This window comes from Fistularia commersonii, chromosome 11, assembly GCF_037954325.1.
Source record: "Fistularia commersonii isolate RoL2024-O1a breed Wild chromosome 11, RoL_Fcom_v1.0, whole genome shotgun sequence".
NCBI lineage: Eukaryota > Metazoa > Chordata > Actinopteri > Syngnathiformes > Fistulariidae > Fistularia > Fistularia commersonii.
The window spans coordinates 18,798,436-18,820,827 of record NC_141294.1 but is presented as its reverse complement, the minus strand read 5'-3'; the positions used below and the strand labels follow the sequence as shown (position 1 = coordinate 18,820,827).

Sequence of the window (22,392 nt, the reverse complement as noted above, 5' to 3'; positions counted from 1 at the left end):
GGGTGCTGCGGGAGTATGGGGTACCATTCTGTACTTGTATGCTTTGGGACAAAGCACGGTTTGCAGTGCCATTTGTTAGTCGGACGCATTCCCGGTTGTTCACTGCTCACCTCTCCGACTCCCCTAAGACGGCCTAGTTGCATTCTTGAGACAGACCCTTAGGGATTTATGCTACATATGAGTTGGGCGTGAGGAGTGTATCTCGCTTCAACTCAAGTCCCTTCTCATTCCTCATCCTGCCACAGGATGATTAATATTTATTATTATCATCATTAGATTATTATAATTATTATGAACCCAGAAGAACGTACTAAAATCTTAAACTTAAATTAATTAAGAAAAGAATGTGATCAAATTACATGAAATTTAAAAAGCAATCATAAAAGTAAAATGACAAAATAACAAAAAAAAGAAATGTAGTAGTATTGTTGATGAAGATGAAAATACAACCAAAATTAAATGAATGGATAAAAATTAGCATAAAAAAGGAGTTTATTTGAAAAAAATCTGGTGGGAAAAAAAGGAGAGTAGAGAAATAAATAAATTATGAAATCATTTTACTTAATCAATAATCCATAATGACTCACTGGATGGAGAGCCTGCTGACCCGGTCCAGGGAGTCCAGCTGCGCCCGTTCGAACTCGTCCTGGTACCGCTCCATCCTCAGCGCTCGCAGCCAGTCGCCCACCGTCGCCACCGACGACAGGTCGGTGGGGGTGGGGCTTAGCAGTGGCTGGGAGCAGCTCCTGTCCAACACAAAAGGGGAGGCGTCACGGACGAACAGAGAGGGCGGAGTCTGATGGGGGAAGGGGCGGGGCCAGGGGCGGGTCTCACCGGGCAGGCTCCGCCTTCAGTGAGGTGGGGTGGCGGATGAGTCGGTCCAGCGAGGACAGCAGGGAGTCGAAGGCGGGACGGTCGGCGCGGTCGGCCTGCCAGCACTGCAGCATCAGGGAGTGCAGGGCAGGGGGGCAGTTGGACGGGGCCGGGAGGCGGAACTGGTCCGCTACTGCCTTCATCACCTGCATCGGGGACACGCAGGGACACTGAGAATACACGCATTTATGCATATACAGGACTGTCGCAGGAAATTAGAATATCGCGATAAAGTTCTTTATCTCCTGTAATGCAATTACAAAAACAAAAATTTCATACATTCTGGATTCATTACAAATCAACTGAAATATTGCAAGCCTTTCATCATTTTAATATTGCTGATTATGGCTTACATCTTGAGAAAACTCAACAATCCTGTCTCAAAATATTAGAATATCATGAAAAAGTAATTTTTGTTTTTTAATTGCATTATAGAAGAACTTTATCACAATATTCTAATTTTCTGAGACAGTCTTGTATGCAATTGCATACAAACAACATAAACACACATAGCTGCATGCCTGCATATGTACACACACACACACACACACACACACACACACACACATATACAATTCAAAACACTTGCATGGTATACTTATGCATGTATATCTGTATAGGTTTTTACAATCACACACACAAACTTATGCATATACCGTAATTTTCGGACGATAAGCCGCGACTTTTTTCCCTTAAACAACAATGCGGCTAATATATGGAGTTTTGGGGGGAGGGGGCTAACGAGCTTCACACCGCTAAAACATTTATCCTCGTCACATCAGACCGATTAAATGACTGGTAATTTCTGAGTCCGTCCAACTCCGACACCGAAGAAGACGACTTTGACTGTTTTAGTGCGCTGGAGGAAGCCCAAGATAGCGATCGGCTAGCCGGTGCGGCTTATATTGAGGTGCGCTCAATAGTACGGAAATTACGGTATACAGTATACTCTTGTTTTTCACAGGGGTCACGTTCCAAAAAGAACCCGTGATAGGCAAAATCCGTGAAGTAGAAACCTTTATTTTTTTTTACAATTATTATACAATCAAATACTCTATTATACATTGCTGCTGTCGCCCTTATTTTTTTTTCTTCCTTCTTTATGGAACGAACGGAAGATTAATTAATTCCGTAATGCCGACCTACAGCCGCATAGCTTTTACCTTCCCTTAGCATGTCCAGAAGTTCAACTTTATCTGCGATAGATAGCATCTTCCGCTGCCTTTTGGGCCCTGCCGCAGGTGCCTTTGTCGGTCCAGAGCGTTTTGTCAACATTATGGGTTTTAGAGAAACTCGAAATTGCAAGTACATTTGCAAAATGTAAATTTAATGTAAATTTGGCAAGCTGTATTACGTACGTTTACATATTAAATTGCAACGTTATTGACGCACAGGTAGAGAAGACGCAAAGTGACTTTTTAGCCAATAAGAATGCAGAACACAATGCACGATGCAAATCCGTGAAGAAGCGAAACCGTGAAAAGTAAACCGCGTTATAGCGAGGGATCACTGTACAGTTACACACACACACAACATAGATGCTGTTGTGAAACTATTTGATGTAGCTCTGGAACTTTACTGTTCGGTGTGAAACTATGCTCCTTATCTGAAGCCATGTCTGTGCAGTAGAAAATATCTTGTTTTCAGTGGAAAAGTACTGAGACAGTGAAATTCACATTGGGGGGGACGATAAGTCAAACTCATAGAATGTACTTGGCCTTGATGAACAAGATGTCTGTTGCTTAATCAACTCTTCCAAACAATGCGTTCTCCTTCATCTCATGCGTAAAACCAAGTAATCACACACACAAGCCATTTTTTTAGGGCCTCAAAATAAAAATCCAAAGACCATTCTGGACATTCTTTGTTATTGACCAACATTATCAAAGAAGACTCTAAAAAGAATCCAAACACACACACACACACACACAAACACACACACACACACACACACACACACACACACACATGCATGCATACCATTACACACACAACATAGACACATATACAAGCATACCTGTATATGTACTTGCAATTAAACACACACACATGCACATATACATTTACACACACAAACATATGCATATTTACAATTACACACACACACACACACACACACACACACACACACACACACACACACACACATATGCATATATACAATAACACACACACACGCATGCATACCTGTTGCAATTAGGCACACAGCATAAATGCATGCATACACACATATCTGAACACATATGTTCCATCACACAGACACACACACATACACACACACAATCCATATATACCATCCAAATATACACACACACTGAAACACACAGATTTCTACTTATGTATTCACTACAAACACACACAAACACACACATGCATATAAATACATGTTCAAACAAATGCATATACACATATAATTATACAAATACATACTAAAAAAAACACACACATACATTTAAATATATATATATATTCACACAGACACACGCGTATAGATGTACACACACCCACGTGTGCATGTGCACAAAAACACACTTGCCCACACACAAACACACACACACACACACACACACACACATATGCAAACACACACACACACACACACACACACACACACTCAAACTCATCTTTTCAGATTGTTCAGAAAAGCTGAGATTTGTGTGTTTCGGGTGTTCGGCCCGGACGACGGGCACGCCCCCGTCACGCACACCACCGATGGGGACGCCGCCAATGAGCATGCTCCCAATGCCTCATCACGTCACATGTCACCGTAGGGCGTCAATGTTCTCCGCCGCCATCACACACACAGACACACACACACCCGTCCTCATTCTGTCGTCTCCACTCACTTCCTGGTTGCTCATGTCCCAATATGGCCGCTCGCCATACGACATCACTTCCCACATCAGGATCCCGAAGCTCCAGACATCGCTGGCCGAGCTGAACTTGCGGTGCTGGAAGGCCTCCGGCGCCGTCCATCGAACGGGAATTTTACTCCCCTGGGGACGAGGGGTGTTAACAGGAAGTGATGTCAGCAGGGGGTAGGTCACGTGCTCACAAGCAAAATATGGCGCCACCCACCAACGAGGCGGTGTAGGTGGGCATGTTGTGGTCGAGGCCCCTCATCAGGCGCGACAGGCCGAAGTCCGAGACCTTGCAGACCAGGTTGGAGTTGACCAGCACATTCCTCGCCGCAAGGTCGCGGTGCACGAAGTTGCGCTCGGAGAGGTAGCGCATGCCGGCGCCGACGCCGCGTAGCATCCCCACCAGCTGCAGGACGCTGAACTGACCCTCGTTCTCCTGGGGGGGGGGAGGGGTAGGGCAGAGGAAGCAAGGGAGGATGAGAAGGGAAGGAAGATGGGGATGAGGTAAGGAGGAGAAGAGGAGGTGAGGGAACAAGGAGGAGGAAGGAAGGAAACAAGGACAGGAGGTGTGAAATGTGTAGCAAGCAGGAAGGAGTTGGGGAGGAAGAGTAAAGAGGCAAGGAGAAAGGAAGAAGGAGGGAAGGATGTGGGTAGGAAGCAAGGAAGTGTGGGTAGGGAAGTGAAGGAGGTGAGAAGGGTACGTGGAAAGGAAGGAGTAGGGAGGAAGGAGGGAAGGAAAAAAAGGTGGGAGGTGTGAAATGTGTAGGAAGGAGTTAAAGGGAAGGAAGTGGTTGGGAGTCATGAAGAGAAAGGTAGAGTAGGCAAGGAAGGAGGGAAGGAGTCAGGAAAGAGGTTTGAACAATTCCGAGAGTCTTCATCTTGCAGCAACGGTGAAGATTTGGCGCCCCTACCCTGAGGAAGGAGTCGAGCGGGCCGTTCTCCATGAACTCCGTGACGATCCTGTCCGGGGGGCTGCGGGTCACCACGCCCTCCAGCTTCAGCACGTTGGGGTGATCGAACTGGCCCAGGACGCCGGCCTCACTCAGGAACATACCCTTCTCCCGTTCTGACGCGCCCCAGCGCAGTGTCTTTACCGCCACCAGCACCTCCCGCCGGCCCAGCGGACGGTACCGGCCCCGGGACACCTCCCCGAACTGGGCTGGGGGAGGGGGGGGCGGGGCAGGGGTCAAAGGTCAGCCCTCTGCTCAGACACTACTGTCGAGTTAAACATCCTTACATAAAAGTACATAAAACTTGTATAAAAGTACAAGTTAAACTTCCTCAACACCAGTTCAGTGTCCTCAAAATAAAGTTCAACTTCATTTAAACTCAAGTTCAATTTCCTTTTAATCATGCTAATTTCTTTCAAACTAAAATTCATCTTCCTCCACTTCAGCTTCCTGTAAATCAAATTTAAACTACAACCAATTAAATTTCATCTCCTTTAAATTCAAGCTTATTTCCTTCAAATTAAAATTCATTTTAATTTCCACTTCCTTTAAGTCAAGTCCAACTTCCTTCAAATTAAAGTTTATCTTTGCTGATGTCAAATTCAAACTTCCCATAAATTTAAGTTAACTAGTGACTTACTTCAAATCAAGTTAAACTTCGTTCAATGAAAACTCAAACTTCTTCAATTAAACTTCATCTTCTTGAACGTCCTTTGATGAAAGTTCAACTTGTCAAGTCAAATTTAACTTCCTTCAAGGTCAAGTTCAACTTCCTTTGAAACAACCTTATTCCTTACGCATTAAGATTCAATTTACTTCAAATCCAAGTCTAACTTCCTTCAAATAAAGTTGACCTTCCCACAGCTTAAGTGTGATATAAGTGCCACATCCTGGTCGGGTAGCGTCTCTCGAGGCGTTTACCTGCCCCGATCACTTCCTCGATCTTCAGGTGCGTGGGGTCGATCTCCCGGGCGAACTCCCGGACCGCCTCGCTCGGGTCCTCATACGTGGACGGGTCCACGTAGTATTTCACGCCACCTGCAGAGGGTGCCCACACACACACACACACACACACACAAACACATGCAGGTATTTCCAGGTCAATAGCGACGACACAGGAAAAGGAGGTCGACAGGATTTGAAAATAAAGGGGGTTTTATTGCAAAAGCTTACTTGCCTCTGTTGCTGATGTACCTCTGGAGGCGGTCGCTGTACGGACTCTCCCTCCTCTTCCTGAAATGGAAATAATCTTGTAAATATTTTATTGAAATAGCCAAAGTAGCAAGATTTTTTGTTTATTAAAATACCCCACACCCAAAAAAAAAACAGTTTTTTTATGTGCAAAGACCTGTCGCCACCACCTACCTCCGGAACACCACCACCACCACAATGGCCACCACTACCAGGAGGAAGGCGGCGCCCCCCATCACCGAGCCGATCAGGAGCGGGAGATGGTTCTGGATCTGCTGCGAGTGTTCCTCTGGATTCGGGGAAGAGCATGATGGAACATTGTGAGGGGAACGTGACAGGAACGTACGGGCAGGTGGGGAAAAAAAAGGACTTGAAGGTTAATTTTGTGCAGCGTCCATTGCCATGCCTATTTCAGGAGCCATGTTGGATTACATGGCTCCCGAAAATTGTTTATTTATTTATTTATTTGTGTTTTTTTTTTTGTTTATTATACATTTATTTATCAATATGTTTATTTATATATTTATTTATGTATGCATTTATTATTTATTTATTTATTTATCATTTATCTTCTTCTTCTCCTTTTCCCTTCAGGGGTTACCACAGTGAATCAACCTTCTCCATCTAACCCTATTTTCTGTATCCTCTTTTCCACACTCTCCTCTGCTTGGGACTGTTGACCCCAAGTACCTGAAATCCTTCAACTTCTTGATCTCCACTCCCCATAGCCTCAACATTTCACCTGAGTTCATCTCATTCACACACATATACTCTGTCTTGCTGTGACTAACGTTCATTCCTCTAGATTTTACGCAACCTGTTCTCTGCACTCACTAAAAGTCACAATGTTATCTGCAAACATCATGGTCCATGGAGATTCCTGTCTAACCTCATCTGTCAGCCTGTCCATCACCACTGCAAACAGGAAGGGGCTCAGAGCTGATCCCTGATGGAGTCCCACCTCCACCTTGCACTTCTCTTTTACCCTGACAGCAAACTGCACCACTGTCTCACAGCATACATGTCCTGCACCAGTCTAACATACTTCTCTACCACTCCAGATGTCCTCATACAATACCGTAATTAATTTCTTGGCACCCCGTCATAAGCTTTTTCTAAGTCTATAAGGGCTAAATGCAGCTCCCTCTTGCCTTCTCTGTACTTCTCTGTTGGTATTCTCAAAGCAAATACTGCATCTGTAGAACTCTTTCTGAGCATGAAGCCATAGTGTTGTTCACAAATGCTGACTTCTGTTCTCAGTCTAGTTTCCACTACTCTCTGCCATGACTTCATTGTATGGCTCATCAACTTTATCCCTCATAGTTGCCACAATTCTGCACATCCCCCTCTGTTACCCCAACAGCACACTGTCTCACAGCTATTATACATGTCTTGCACCAGTCTAACATACTTCTCTGCCACTCCAGATTTCCTCAAACAATTCCAGTACTTCTCTCTTGGCACTCTGTCATATGCTTTTAAGGTCTAGGTCTACAAAAACACAATGCAGCTCCCTCTGGCCTTCTCTGTACTTCTCTATTAGTATTGTCAAAGCAAATACTGCATCTGTAGTACTCTTTCTAGGTATGAAGCCACAATGCTGTTCACAAATGCTGAATGCTGAATTATCTAGTCAAAAACTCTACAGCTGCCTTTCCTAGACACTTCCACACCTTCACAGGTATATGATCCGGACCAACTGCCTTTCCACTCTTCATCCTCTTCAATGACTTCCTCACTTCACTTGTACTAATCTGTGCTACTTTGTGGTCTATAATAGTCACCTCTTCTACCCAACCGAGCATACAAGTCATCATATGCCCTTTATTTTTTCTTTGCTACCTCTATCTTTACCTTACGTTGTATCTCCCTGTAATCCTGGTTGTCCTCTGCTCTGCCTTTGTGTTCTTGATCTTCCTTATCACCAGAGGCATCCTACAAACCAGCATCCTTTGCTGTCTGACCACACTCTCACCTACAACTACTTTGCAGCCACTGATCTCTTTCAGGTTACCTCGTCAATACAAGATGTTGTCTACCTGCGTGCTCCTACCTCCGCTCTAATGAGTTACCCGATGTTCCTGTCTTTTCTAGAAAAAAAACTGTTCACTACAGCCATTTCCATCCTTTTTGCAAAATCTACTGCATCTGTCCCTCTGCATTTCTATCCGGTATACCAAAACTGCCCATCACTTCTTCATCACCTCTATTGCTTGCACCAACATGTCCACTAAAGTCTGCTCCAATTACCACTCTCTCATCTCTGGGGATATTCCGCATCACTTCATCTTGCTCATTCCAGAACTTCTCCTTCTCCTCTAATTCACATCCCACCTGCAGGGCATAGCCACTAACAACATTTAGCATCACACCTTCAATTTCCAGTTTCAGACTCATAAGTTTATCTGACATTCTTTTCACCTCCAGAACATTCCTAACAAACTCCTCCTTCAAGATAACTCCAACTCCATTTCTCTCCCTGTCAGTACCATAATAGTACAACTCAATACCTGCTCCTAAGCCTTACTACCTTTCCGCCTGGTCTCCTGGACACACAGTATATCCACTTTCCTTCTCTGCATCATATCGACCAACGCTCTACCTTTTCCTGTCATAGTCCCAATATTCAAAGTCCTTCCTCTCAATCCCAGACTCTTGTCTTTCCTCTTCTGTCTCTGCTTCCGAACACGCCATCCACCTCTCCTTCTTTGACCTACAGAAGCCCAGTTTCCATTGGTTCCCTGAAGGTCATCGGTACCAATGGCAGTCGTTATTAACCCGGGCTACGACCGATCCGGTATGATCTGGTTATCATGGTTCGATTCATTCATCTATCTACTTATTTATTATCGATCTATCTATTTATTCATATATTTATTTCTATATGTATTTATTCATTTTTTGAATTGAAGTTGTCAAATCTTTCAGAATCCTTTTGTGAATCAATTGTGAATCTATTAATTGATGATGTATAATATCTGTCAATTAAAATAATTTATTTTTTTTTTATTGATCCTTACAAACCCTTCATGACACAATTATGAACATGTTACTGTTAAAACTATTGTTGGCATTTTTCTTTAAAAACTGTTTTTTTTTTAATTCAAACTCGAAGTTGGTACCCCCATCAAGAATATGATTTAAAAGTTATTAGATGTACACATTAATAATAATTTAATAATATAAATAAAACAAATAAATCCAGATAAATATCCAATAATGGGACCTCATTACCTTATGACTAGTATTGATAATTGAATGTTAAGACGCCAGGGTGAAAATGTAGAATAAAAAAAAAAAAAGAAAAAAAGAAAAATCAAATATCCCTCAGATGTTTCTGTAGCTGTTCTATTTAGGTAATCCTGTGCTAAAGGGGGCTATTACACATTTATTAACGTTTAATAGCATGCATGTGCGGTACCGAGGGGCAGCGTTGTGAAGTAGACGGTGTCTCCGTAGGGTCCAAAGCCACGCTCGTTCCGGGCGCGGATCTGGAAGGCGTAGATGGAGCCCGGGATCAGAGAGTTCACCGTCATGGTGTTGGTTTCGCTGTAAACGCTGGCGGCGCCGTCCACGTCCGAGCCCTGAGGGACCAAAACGCATGCGGTGAATCAGCGAGGGGATGCCGGAGCCAATCCCTGCTCAGATCGGAGCTGGGGGCGGGGTTTAACACCAATCAAACCCAACCACATCGGATCGACCTGATGATTGTCTTTGGGCTACGGGAGGGAGATGGAGAACCTGGTGGGAACACAGGCAGGAGAACATGCAGGGGAACATGGAGAACCCAGGAAGGAGAACCGTTAGAGAAACCAAGTAGGAGAACATGGAGAGAACCCATGATGGAGAACATGGAGAGACACCAAGCAGGAAGAGATGGAGAACTTGAGCAGGAAAACATGAAGAACCCAAACAGTAGAGAGTAATGAAGCAGAGGGACACGGAGAACTCAGGCAAGAGAACTTTAAGAGAAACCAAGCAGGAGAGAACCCAGAGGGGAGAACATTGAGAATTAATGCAGGAGAACATAGAAAACTCAAGCAGGATAACATGGAGAACCCTGGTAGAAACCCCAAAATAGTGAATCCACAATGGATTAGGACAAGGAACTTTTTCTAGTGTTTGGTGAAAGTTGTAACCAATGTTTTTGGACCCGGAGAACATGTGGAACCCAGGCAGGAGAACATGGAGAGAAACCAAGCAGGAGAACATGTAGAACCCAGTAGGAGAGCATGGATAGTCAACCCGATTGGCTATCGGATCAGAACCTGGGACCTTCTTGCTGTGGTGAACGCGGCCCTGTGATTGACACATCTTGGTCCTCACCCCAAAACAAACAAACGACACTCACCTTGTCGTAGAACCGGAGCTGGTACTCCAGAATGTCCCCGTTTGGTCGGTCCGGCTGCGGCCACGACAGCGTGATGGAGTCCGGGGCCCGGCTCAGCTGGTGCATCATGGGAACCGTGCCGGGGACTGGAATACAATAAATAATAATAATAATAATAATAATTATCACCCCAATTGGCATGACAGGACCTGGAAGTTGATTAAATGAATGTCAAAGTGCGAGAAATATCCCTTAAAAATTAAAAAAAACAACTAAATATTATCTAATAATAACCAAATTACATGGCAAAGAGACCAAAAGATCAATAAAAGAAACGTTGAAATAAAATGAAAACGATTGAACTATTAACTATTAATTAATAGAAAAAATAAAAATAAAAGTCCCCGCCCCTTGCTGATGGTGTGGGTGTAGTAACGCATAATAGCCACTAGAGGGCGACAGCCACCGGTTGCTAAACCCCGGGTTCAGCCTCGGAGCAGAGACACTTCCGGTTTTCAAGCCGCCGCTTCCGGGTTCGGGTCGATTTGTAGTTTCAGCAGCATCTTCCGTTTTGACCGGAAAGCAGGAGAGTTATTTTATCCTGCAGAAGGAGAAACAGCTGCTCTCTCTCTCCTCCCATATCCCCTCTCTCCCACTTTCTCTATCCTTTCCTCCTCCCATTCTCTCCATCCCTCTCTCTCTCCCTCCTCCTGTTGTTGGTCCCACAGGAAGCCAGAACCTCAAGTGGCCGCCAGCTTGGAAAGTCCTCAGCAGGAGAAAGAGGCAAACCACACACACACACACACACACTCACACACATCCATGTTCATGCTGTCACCTGATTGGCTGGTGGTGAAGTTGATAGCGGCGTAGCGGGCAGGAAACGGGCTCAGGGCCGACACCTCGTTCATGGCCTGTACCTGGACACGCATGACACCGCACATTAGCATCACATGCTAATCCCGACGGATGATTAATCCACAATTAATCTAGATTAAACTAAAAAATGGCGGGAAAGTTCATTAACAAGGATCTTGACAGGATTGTTGATCTGAGCAATGGGAGACCGGATATTCTGACAGATTTTGGACAAAAGAAGAAAGAAAAAAAAAATTAATTTAGAAAAAAAAAATCATAGATTAAAACAAATACATAAATTGATTAACTTGACCAGCCAAAATGTGGCTCAGAAGACCCCCATGAAGAAGAATCCATTGAATCCAGTTTTCCCCTGCCCAGACGCGGGTCACCGGGGCCCAAGGCCTGAAGCCAGGCCTGGGGGCGGTGCTCGGTGGCGAGCGCCTGGTGGCCGGGTCTTCACCGATGGGGCTCGGCCAGACATGGCCCAAAGGAACGATATGGGTTCCTCTTCCCCCAGGCTCACCACACACAGGAAGGGCCAAGGGGGTCGGTTGCAGTATGAGCAAGGCGGTTGCCGGAGTGGGGTCCTTGGTTGCAGAAGCTGGCTCTTGGGACATGGAATGTCACCCCTCTGGTGGGGAAGGAGCTCGAGCTGGTGCGCAAGGCTGAGAGATTCCGACTAGATATAGTCCGACTGACCTCGACGCACAGCGTGGGGTCTGGAACCAGGTCTCTCAAGGGAAGGCTGGACTTTTATTTTGGAGTTGCCCCTGGTGAGAGGCATCGTGGCCCCTGTCTAGGCGCCTGCACATTGAGGTTCAACCCAGTGGACAAGAGGGTCCCTCCGCCTTCAGGTGGGGGGTTGGGTTCTGGCTGGTGTTTATGGCTATGCACCCAACAGCAGTTCAGTTTACTCACCCCAAGAAGGGTGAGTAAACTGAAACTGAGAGTACGCTCCTACCGAGGACTCCCTCGTTCTACTGGGAGACTTCCCTGTATGATCAGTATTGGAGCTTGGTCCGCATTGTCGGTTGTAAATTGGACCCGTTGCCGGCAAGAGTTGGACTCCGCCAGAGCTGCCCTTTGTCACCAATTCCGTTCATAACTTTCATGGACAGAATTTCTTGGCGCAGCCAGGGTGTGGAGGGGATCCAGTTTGGTGGCCACAGGATCGAGTGTCTGCTTTTTGCAGATAATGTAGTTCTGTTGGCTTCATCAGGGGATGATCTGCAGCTTTCACTGGGGCGGTTCGTAGTGAAGCGGCCGGGATGGGGATCAGCACCTCCAAATCCAAGACTACGCTGCTCAACCAGAAACGGGTGGAATGCCCACTCTGGAAGAAATTCTGCCCCAAGTGGAGGAGTCCAAGTATCTCGGGTTCTTGTTCACATGTGAGGTAAGGATGGAGAAGGAGATTGACAGGCGGATCGGCGCGGCATCTGCAGTGATGCGGACTCTGTAATGGTCTGTCGTGGTGAAGAGGGAACTGAGCCAAAAGGCGAAGTTCTTAATTTACTGGTCGATATTCGTTCCCACCCTCACCTATGGTCACGAGCTGTGGGTAGTGACCGAAAGAACGAGATCACAGATACAAGCAGCCGAAATGAGTTTCATCTGCAAGGCGGCCAGACTCTCCCTCAGAGACAGGGTGAGAAGTTTGTTCATCCGGGAGGAGCTCGGAGTAGAGCCACCGCTCCTCCGCATGGACCCCACTCCAGATAAGCGGGTAAGATGGATAGATGGATGGGTGGATGGATAATAAAACAGCTGATAGCATTACTACTACTACTACTAATAATAATGATAATAAAAATAATATGCTGATCATAATAATAATCCATCTATCCATCTTCAGCCACTTATCCTGCACTTGGGTCACGGGGATGCCGGAGCCTGTCCCAGCTGTCATCGGCCGAGAGGCGGGGTTCACCCTGGACTGGTCGCCAGTCAATCCCAAATAGTAATAATAATGATACGGATAATAATAATATTACTAATACGGATAATGATGCAAATAATACCAATAATGATAATTATTATTCTTACTATCTGTATTATTTTGACCATGATTGATATAATAATACTAATTGTTATTACTATCTGTATTGTTATTGTTATTATTATTGTCATGTGTTATATGATAATTGATAATAATCATGATGGTTATTGTCGTCACTATTATTAATATTATTTGTGTTATGTGAAAATATATTTAAATGAAACAATAAATCATTAATCATGATATCATTAAAAATATATGATTATATTTACTATGTTAATCATATTGTAAAAATGATACTTACGGGTCAAAAATAAATTGATATACTATGAATAATATGAACTATTAATATAGATATAATACATGTTGGAATATATAATAAGATCAGTTTCTTTAAAAAGGAACAACAAATATTGCTAATTTATTATATGATATTTTGTTAATATCATAGATACTGCATTATAAAAGCAGCGGTTACGATGTTTCCATGGTTACAGGCATTGATGGGGGGGAGGTTAGACGACGGTGGTCAACCGAACCTGGATTAGGTAGGTGACCCGGGTCAGCAGGTTGTGGAGGGTGACCCGGGTCTGCCTCAGTTGGGTCTGGGAGGGGCTGAAAGTGACGCCCTCCCCGCACCAGGAGCAGGAGGCGGGGCTGGAGACGGAGGCCGAGGGGCAGATGCGGCAAACAACCCCGTACCAGACCTCCACGCGGCCCCCCATGTCCAGCGGGGGGCGCCACCGCAGGGACACGCCGCCGTCGCTGCTCTCGTACTCCCAAGACAGCGAGACCGGGGCCGAGGGCGGAGCTGGACGGGAAGAAATTCCACTGGAGTTAAATAATCTCTGCAGATGATGATTTAATCTCATGATGCTATGACTTTATCCAACTTGAAATGTTATTTTTTCACAAAATTAAGAATTGAGTGTCCTGACATTGTGACTCTGGTATCCTAAATTTAATCTCATAATAACGGCCGGGGAAGGGGGGGGGGGGGGTCTGGAGATTAACACATTCCTCTGAAGTTAAATAATCCCCAACAGATTACGTCACCTGATGATTTAATCTCATGATGTTCTGACTATATCCTCTTTAAATTATTTTATTATTTCACAAAATTATGACTTGTGTCTCATGACATTGTGACTTTATTCCTCTAAATATAATCTGCAGTTTCTGAAGTTTCTTGACTTCAACTAAATTGAATTGATAATTGAATAATTACTGTCAAAGTGTTAAGTCATTTTCTCATTAAATAACTAGTTTAATCTGATACTGTAAACTATTTTCTCAAAGTTATTAATTTGAACTTTTTACATTATTACTTTTTTAATCAAAGTAATTCATATTTGACATATTTGATGTTATTAAGATTTAATTTTGATCCTTAATCTCTTCATTCGCCTATTATGACTCACTTCTGATTCTAATTCATTCAAAAAAATAAATTATTAGTATTCTTACGAAATTATTCTTATTTATTATTGTTAAATGATTGCTATTTAAACTTAGGATATCATCAATGAATTCTAAATTTAATCTTAGTATTATGACTTTTTTCCCTATTTAAAACATTAATATAACCCCTTAAATCTCTAAAATAACATTATTTTCACAAAGTTATTGGTTAAATATAATTATATTTTGACTTGATTCTGATTTGGAACTACGGATGTAATCTTAGTGTTATTGCATTACTCTCAAATAAATTAAATTGTAAAGATTACATTTTGTCTCATTCAAAATCATTAATTTCATCTAACGATTAATGAAATAATGTGTCTCATGAAATTGTGATTATATTCTCATGATAGTAATTAATTTAGTCTAAAAAGAATGGTAACTTTTTGTTTACAAAATTTTCAATTTAATCCCATATGTCACTATTCCTGCTTTGTACATGACCCAACCATCTCAATCTGGCTTCTCTGACCTTTTAATCTCATGATGTAAATTTATTTTCAGGAAATTTTGAATGTGATCTTTTTAAATTATGACTTAATTCTCATGAAAGTAATTAATCTCATCATGTTATTTCTTCTCATCAAAATTAACTATCAAATCTAAGGTTTAATTTTCACAAAATGATGAATTTAATCTCACATTAAGACTTCAATGTCGCCTGCAATCTGTTGACATTGTCTCTGTCATGAGGAAGCACTGCTCTAATCTCAAAAATATGGATTTATATTCCAGTAAAAATACAATTTTAATCCATTCATATTGCAACTGTTGATTTGAGTAACATTTAGATTTTATTCCCATAAAAATAAGACCGTAATCTGAGGTAAAGAGTAAACAGGAAGTGCTCACTGGTGCAGGCTGAGGCATTAGCATCGTTAGCCGCGCGGTAGAAGCCGCTGCGGCACTCGCAGGAAATCGCCCCCTCCTGGCTGGTGCGGCTGTTGGCCGGGCAAGCGGCGCAGGGGTCCGGACCAGGGGCCGCCTTGAAGTGACCGACGGAACAGGCTGCGGGGGGAACACGCACATTTCAAAATAAAATTGAAACCAACAAAGCATCCCCTGCAAGATAAGCGGAACATGTAATGAATGGATGAAAAATGAAAGAAAATTTTAAAAAATGAAAGAAAATGGAACGCAAGAACATTTTCAGCCCCTTTTCAGTATTCCAATATTTCTTTATTTTTATGTCATTATCATTTTTCAAATTTACATTTTTTTTTCCAAATTTGCATCATACTTATCTTTAAATTTTCATTTTTCATTTAATCATTTAAAATAATTATTCAGTATTTTATAGAGATAAAGCACGCAGCAATACGTAAAAAAATAAAGGTACCCTCTTTAGACCTAATATTAAATTCTTCGGATTTGTAAATTTAAAATTTTTGGATATACTTTTAAAAGAAAAGTGATTTATTTCCTACATTATGAAATAAACGCCCTCAAGTGAACCCCCTGCAGTTTCACACACCGTCCACAAGGGGGAGATGGGGACAATCAACTGGTAGCTAAACAGGAAGTCCCTGTACAAGAACAACGGGATTGATTGATTGCTCCATCATGTGACATAGGGAAATCCCAATAGGGGCGCTGGGGGAGGTGATAAACACATCGCAAGTTTATGATCTCTTGAAGTTCCAAAATGGATGTTAAAAAAAATTGTCCATTGTCCCCGTATGGGGACACAATTCTCCATCGTGCCCGAGAGCAGGGAGAAAGGTTATAAATGAGGTGGCGCTACAGGTCGGAGAGGTCAAACAAAGGCCGCCGTTTCCCGCGCAGTCCCCAAAATAATCCAAAATAAAAGCCTTACAAATAAAGCTTTTCAAATCTGCGCCAAAAGCAATGTCAAGGGTGTAATTTCTGCTCCAAAGGCTCCACCCCCCCCCCCCCCCCCTCGCCGTTCTTCCCTCTGCAGAACGGCAACTATTTTGGGTTCTTCACCAGTCTTGGCTTGTGGTTCCCCGCGGGCCGAGGGGGAGGGCGGGACCGAGACGGTGCGATACGAGTGGACGGAACCTCCACATCGCCGGCGGGAGCCTCATCATGACCTTTTGTCCGTTATTTTTGGAGAAAAATAAACATATTCCAAATCCTGGGTTCTGATCCCATGTTCCACCAGGAGAACGTTCTGGGAAAACAAATAAAAGAACAAGTGTGAAATTTGCTCGAGATGATTGAGAGCTAGCAAGCGATGACCTTCATAATTGGCAAAAAAAATCCCCTTCTATCTCTCGGTATCTTTTGTGCCTCCTTCAAGCTCAGGCTCTCCACCAGAGGCCTAGGAGATCTGGAGGAGTTCTGGACGGAATACTGCTGTTTCCAGGATTGCGTTCTTCTGGACTGAGAACGCAGGTATTCTTCCTGGAACCAGTGAGGCTACCTTTGCCCAAAATCTCCTCTAGCTCCTTCTTATGGTACTTGTACTTCTGCAGCTACTCCAGTTCTGGCTTCCTGATGTTGATGTCACTTGAGATCACTACATCCATTGGCACGGGCGTCTTCTGCTTCTTGTTCATGACCACATTGTCCAGTTGGTGCATCAGTTTGTCCATCAGAAACTGGAGCTCCCACTGGATCTTGGCTTGCTCCCTCTGGATGACCTTTGGAAGGCCTCCAGCTTGTCCATTTGGAACCAGAAGTCCAACGGCATCTTGGCTCGCTCGTTCTGGATCATCTTTGGAAGGCCTCCAGCTTGTCCATTTGGAACCAGAAGTCCAACGGTATCTTGGCTCGCTCGTTCTGGATCACCTTTGGAGGTGTCCTCCACCTTGATCCTGGGACCTCCAACCCACACTCTGCGCAGATCTTCCTGGTACCTATCCTGGTTATGGCACCACATGTATGCCTTCCCTGCCAGCATCCTACACCCTGCTGTTATGTGATGGAACGTAGGGTCATCTCACAGGGTCTTCTCCGGTGTGGCTGCTAACAGCCTTGTGAAATACACCTGGTCAATAGCTAGTTAAAGCAAACAGCTAATCAGCCAATCACAGGACAGCTTATGGATCTTGCGAAGATGTCCTTAAATTCAAACAAGCATCAACAAAGTGACTTAAAAGGTAACACGCTTGTCTAGTGTTTCAGGGTCTACTGGGACATACATACATATATATACACACATACATGTACACATATATACATATGTATGTTTATAAAAATACATTCAAGTACATACATGACTGCAGAGGTAAATTGGGAAAGAAAACAAACTTTCAAATATTAGGACCAGTTATTTGAGGTTATTTGTCTCTGACGCATTGGTTGTGAGTCAATGCCACACACACACACACACACACACACACACACATGCACGCACGCACACACACACACACACACACACACCATCTGACTGCAGGCTGTGATGGTGGAATAAGCCTGTAAAACTTGCCAATTGTTAATGTCAATACGAGGCGTCACTGGATTAGAGCTACTGCGGCTCCATGAGATTATCGAGCGTGCATGTGTGTGTGTGTGTGAGTGTGTGTGTGTGTGTGTGCGTGTGTGTGTGTGTGTGTATGTGTGTGGGCGCCAGAAGGGCGTGCGTCCCTTCGAGTCTGTCCGGCTGTAAATGTACGAAGTGTGGGGACACACTCCGAGGTCCCAAGTCCCTCCATCCTTCAAGTGTGCGAATCAGCCTGCAGGCATGGTGTAGAGGAGTGTGTGTGTGTGTGTGTGTGTTTGTGCATGCGTGTGAGTGCACGCGAGAGTGACTAAGGGAGGAATCATCATTAAAATCATTTCTTATTTCACTCGAATGTTAATTCTTGCACCAACCTTCTACTGGAATAGACATTACCCATACCAAACTTTAATTATTTTTTTTGGAATACGATTTTTTTCCTAAAATTTCATTTGAATTTTTTTCCCCTAGATATTCCAAACAAGTGATTTTTTTTTTTTAAATTGCAACATTTTATAACTTTTTCAATATTTCCCCTATTTTTTTTTCACAGTTGTTAATTTAATTTTCCCTTTGGTTTATCAGCCCTGTTTTTTTTCCAGCCAAATACTTTTTGATTATTATTTTTTTTTTTTGCTAACCTTGTCTTCCAAGCTTGTGTTTTATTTTTATTCGGTCTCCGCGGCGACACTGCTGGAAACGTTCCTTTGAGTGGCGCGTCGGAGGGGATCGGAGGCGGGGCGACCTTTCGCTCCGGGACATTTTTCTCTGAGTGCAGCTTCTGAATTTTAATTTAATAACCTGGTTTGGAAGCCTGCTTGTTTAGGGAGGCGTGAGGAGGTGGAGGAAGAGGAAGAACGAAGAAATAAACCGATAAGAGGGTTTTGATGTTCGCACTTGTCCAAGACGAAGAACATGCTTTTATACAGGTGTGAAGAGGATGGAGGGAGAGGAGGGTGAAGAAAGAAAGAAAGAAAGGGTGAAGAAAGGATAGAGAAGATGGAGGCGGGGAGGAGGACGGAGGTGACGCTGTGCCGGAGCGACAGATCTGGGATAAACGACAGGAAAGAGAGGAGCGCCGAATGAAAGTTTGATGCTCCGGATGAAACGCCCGTGTTGTTTAACGTCTCTGACGTGTAACATGTGACTTTCACTAACCCTCGCCGCCCCCACAACCCCTGCCAGATCACATGACCGTCCCGACCAATCAAGAGCTTCTGCCCTTTCCCTTAATCTACCCCCCCATCCTTCCCTCCCAGGGCGCCGTCGCCCCTCCCTTATTCGCTCCTTCGCCAAAAATCTAAAGTAACCCGTTCGTGACTATTCGGAGGACACACACACACACACACACACAAACGCTGGGTGGCGGGAGATATTCATAAAGCCACTCGAAATTTTCAACCAATAGGGGAAGCCCTTTGGTATCCAGTGATACATCCATTGACTAAAAGATACTACTAAAGAAGTGTGTGCGTAAAAATGTAGAAAAGGCCATAAAAAAAAATCAAAAAATGTTTTAAAGTTCCACAAGGTTGAACACAACATGTCCCCTTATCAAGGTTCTCCTGCCTGGGTTCTCTCCAGGTTCTCCATTTCCTTCCATGGTCCAAAAACAATCAGAACTGAAGATCTAAATTGTCAATCAGTGTGAATGGCTGAAGGTCTTTATAAGCGATTATTGGCCAGGTTAAGTCCCACCCCCTTATCATCAGTCCAAAAGAAGCAATACGACTGAAACCGAAATCCCAGACAAAGTCAAATAAAGAAAATTCCAGAAGCGTCAGAGTCTTACAGCGACCTTTGACCTTGGATTAGAAGACAAAACACTGAAAGAGGTCATCGATAACGATTATTAAAAAATATATGACAGCTTGTCTGCTATTGTGTTTTAGATTGATAAAAAATGAATTAACCAATAAATTTATTTACTTAATTAAATAATTCATTTGTTTATTTTTCTTTTAATAAATAGGTTGGTAATGTTAGATGTGCACTAGCTTTTAAAGTAGCTATGAAAATAAACACGCTAGAGCAAGCATTGGTAAACTACGGTCTGCGGGCCATATACGGCCCGCCTGGCGTTCTCATCCGGTCCACTGAACCAAAAATTTGATTATAATTAAACCTCATATTTTAACCATGCCCTGGAATACTTGCTGTTTTCAAATAATAAAGTATCAGCCGTCACTTGTCAAGAAGCATGCTGACTATACTTGTGAGCAGTCGTCACAAGAACAGGCGAATGTGGTTCAGAGGTTGACGGCTAATTTCCAGACTTAGCATTGTTTTCCCACAGGCAAGCCGCGATTTTAGACTCTAGTACCAAAGTTACGGGTGGGATACGGACCCAATTGAGACACCACAACTCTACGCGAACAGAGAGTTCAAAGACTTCATTGGGTCTCTGTAATTCATAATAGCAGAATGCAGACGAAGTAGGGAAATCGGCGATAAGGTTGGTATCCGGAAGACTGTCAAGAGAGTGCAGGAGCTCCCAAAGACGGGTGGGAGCGTGAAGTCTGGCAAGATAGCGCAGGGCTACAATAGGCCAGCAAGGGTGCACAAGGCTGGGCGAAAAAAGCCCAAAGTCTGGCAAGGGAGCTGGAAGTCCAGCAAAAGAGGGACGGGTGAGAAATGTCCAGCACGGAAGCACATGGCTCCTGAAGTCTGGCAAGAGATTGCAAAGCTAGGAGAATGAGCATGGGGTTCCAGAAGTCCAGTGAGGAAGAACGAAGTCCAGCGAGGGAAGGCTGGCTCCCGAAGTCCAGCAAGGGAGCATGAAGTCCGATAAGAGAGCCTGGGGTTCCCAAAGCCTGGCGGGAGAGTGTAAAGGGGGAGGGTGAGGCTTCCTAAGTCTGGAGACAGAGCTTCAAGTCCGGCAAGAGAGGGCAGGGCCCTCGAAGTCCAGTGTAGGAGAATTAAGCATGGTGAAGGAGCGCTGGCACCTGAAGTCCAGCATGGGAACAGAAGGCACCTGAAGCCCCGTCAGAGATCGTGGAGCTCCCGAGGCCCAGCGAGGGAGCAAGAAGTCCGGTAAGAGAGCCCAGCCTGGCGAGGGAGTGCAGGGCTCCAGAAGGGCAGGGAGGGAGCGTGGGGACAGACAGGGTCGGTTTCAGGAGGTCTCCCACAGCAAACAAGGCAACCTGTCCACTGAAAGGGAAAGAAGACAACCTGGCGACTAGTGGGACTGGAAGCGAATCTCTTAGGACCACATCGATTGCCCCCCATGGCTGAGATCCGCGGTGGACAAAATATCCCGAGAGAGAACCGTGACAACCACAGCCACTTTTATGATGGCATTCAAATTAGAGATTAGCTTTTTTTCCAAACCTCCAGAGGATGGTACATAGCATAACATCGACCTACACATGTGAGCATACATTCAGCATAATGAACATCAACAAAGCCCATCACAGGTCCAAGCTAACTGACCAACACCTTTGGATCTATCCCGAGACTGACCAAGAAAAAAACAACTCCAGATTTTGATTCACTGGCGAAAAGGGGATATCAACATCACCGTTCCCGTGGACACTGCGGCTTTCTTCTACTGAAATCAATGCATTTGGAAAACAACTTGTACAATGTGCCTAGCACATTTGCTTTGAAAATAAAACCAGCTTAGTTTTGAAGGCCCTGGCGTTTGCTCGCATTTCATGGACAAACCAGTTTTCCCTTGTAGCTTCACGTCTAGCTCAATCATGTGTGTCCACAGTAAAGGCTGAATCACAAAGCCCGCCTGTCAGTGGTAAAGGCTATTAAAGGCTATTTTCAACCTTTTTGGAGCCGCGGCACATTTTTTACATTTAAAAAATCCACCATCAACCAAAATGACAGAAAATGACACTCAGTACATATTATACATATAGTCAATAATATAGTTTTAATGTATTTATACTCAGTGTGAAACCTGGGGCTGTTTTAATGAACACACAATGGATATCCTGGCAGTAATGTTATAAAGACACACACGAAGCTCTTGCTCAAGCTTTACAAGCTGGCAGTGTTAATGTTTCTGCCACAGTGTGGGACTTTTTTGATTTAGCTACAAGTTCAGCAACAAGGTAGCTAGCATTGAGGGCTCTCTCATTTACCTTTGTGGTTTTTCTCCCAAAAAATTCCTGTTTCTTATTGTTTGTATGTAAACGTACAAAATAGTCCATCGGCTTGTTTTGAACGGAAGGGTGTTTCGTTTGGAGATGGCGCTTAAGCTTGCTTGGCACCATTGCGCTATTGGATAGCTTCTCATCACATACCAAGCACAGCGGAGTTGGTGCCGTTGCATCCCCGGTGAAAGTGAATCCAAATGAAAGATAGCTTTCGCTGTATTGCCTCGAGCTCACCGTCTTTTCTTTTTTCTTTTGTCCATCTCCATCACTGTCACTCGCTCGTCTTGCTGCGATACCAAATTGCCACTGTCGCGCAGCACTAACTCCAACATTGACCTCTACGTCATC

The 22,392-nt window shown here is 44.0% G+C and overlaps 1 protein-coding gene across 2 annotated transcripts in view; it reads right to left on the bottom strand.

The window, feature by feature from the left end:
• Positions 1-22,392, bottom strand: part of ephb6 (eph receptor B6) — a 62,839-nt gene that overhangs the window by 3,138 nt on the left and 37,309 nt on the right. The window contains exons 6-18 of one of the 2 annotated variants that reach the window (XM_086155698.1): positions 15,382-15,537; positions 13,605-13,876; positions 11,044-11,125; positions 10,227-10,351; positions 9,297-9,459; positions 6,050-6,164; positions 5,862-5,917; positions 5,606-5,722; positions 4,646-4,893; positions 3,952-4,170; positions 3,720-3,869; positions 835-1,019; positions 588-746 (exon numbers count right to left, since the gene is read on the bottom strand). In XM_086155698.1, coding sequence (XP_086011824.1) covers positions 588-746; positions 835-1,019; positions 3,720-3,869; positions 3,952-4,170; positions 4,646-4,893; positions 5,606-5,722; positions 5,862-5,917; positions 6,050-6,164; positions 9,297-9,459; positions 10,227-10,351; positions 11,044-11,125; positions 13,605-13,876; positions 15,382-15,537 — 2,047 coding nt within the window. The remainder of the gene's footprint in view (positions 1-587; positions 747-834; positions 1,020-3,719; positions 3,870-3,951; positions 4,171-4,645; positions 4,894-5,605; positions 5,723-5,861; positions 5,918-6,049; positions 6,165-9,296; positions 9,460-10,226; positions 10,352-11,043; positions 11,126-13,604; positions 13,877-15,381; positions 15,538-22,392) is intronic. The other variant, XM_086155699.1, reaches the window with a different exon arrangement.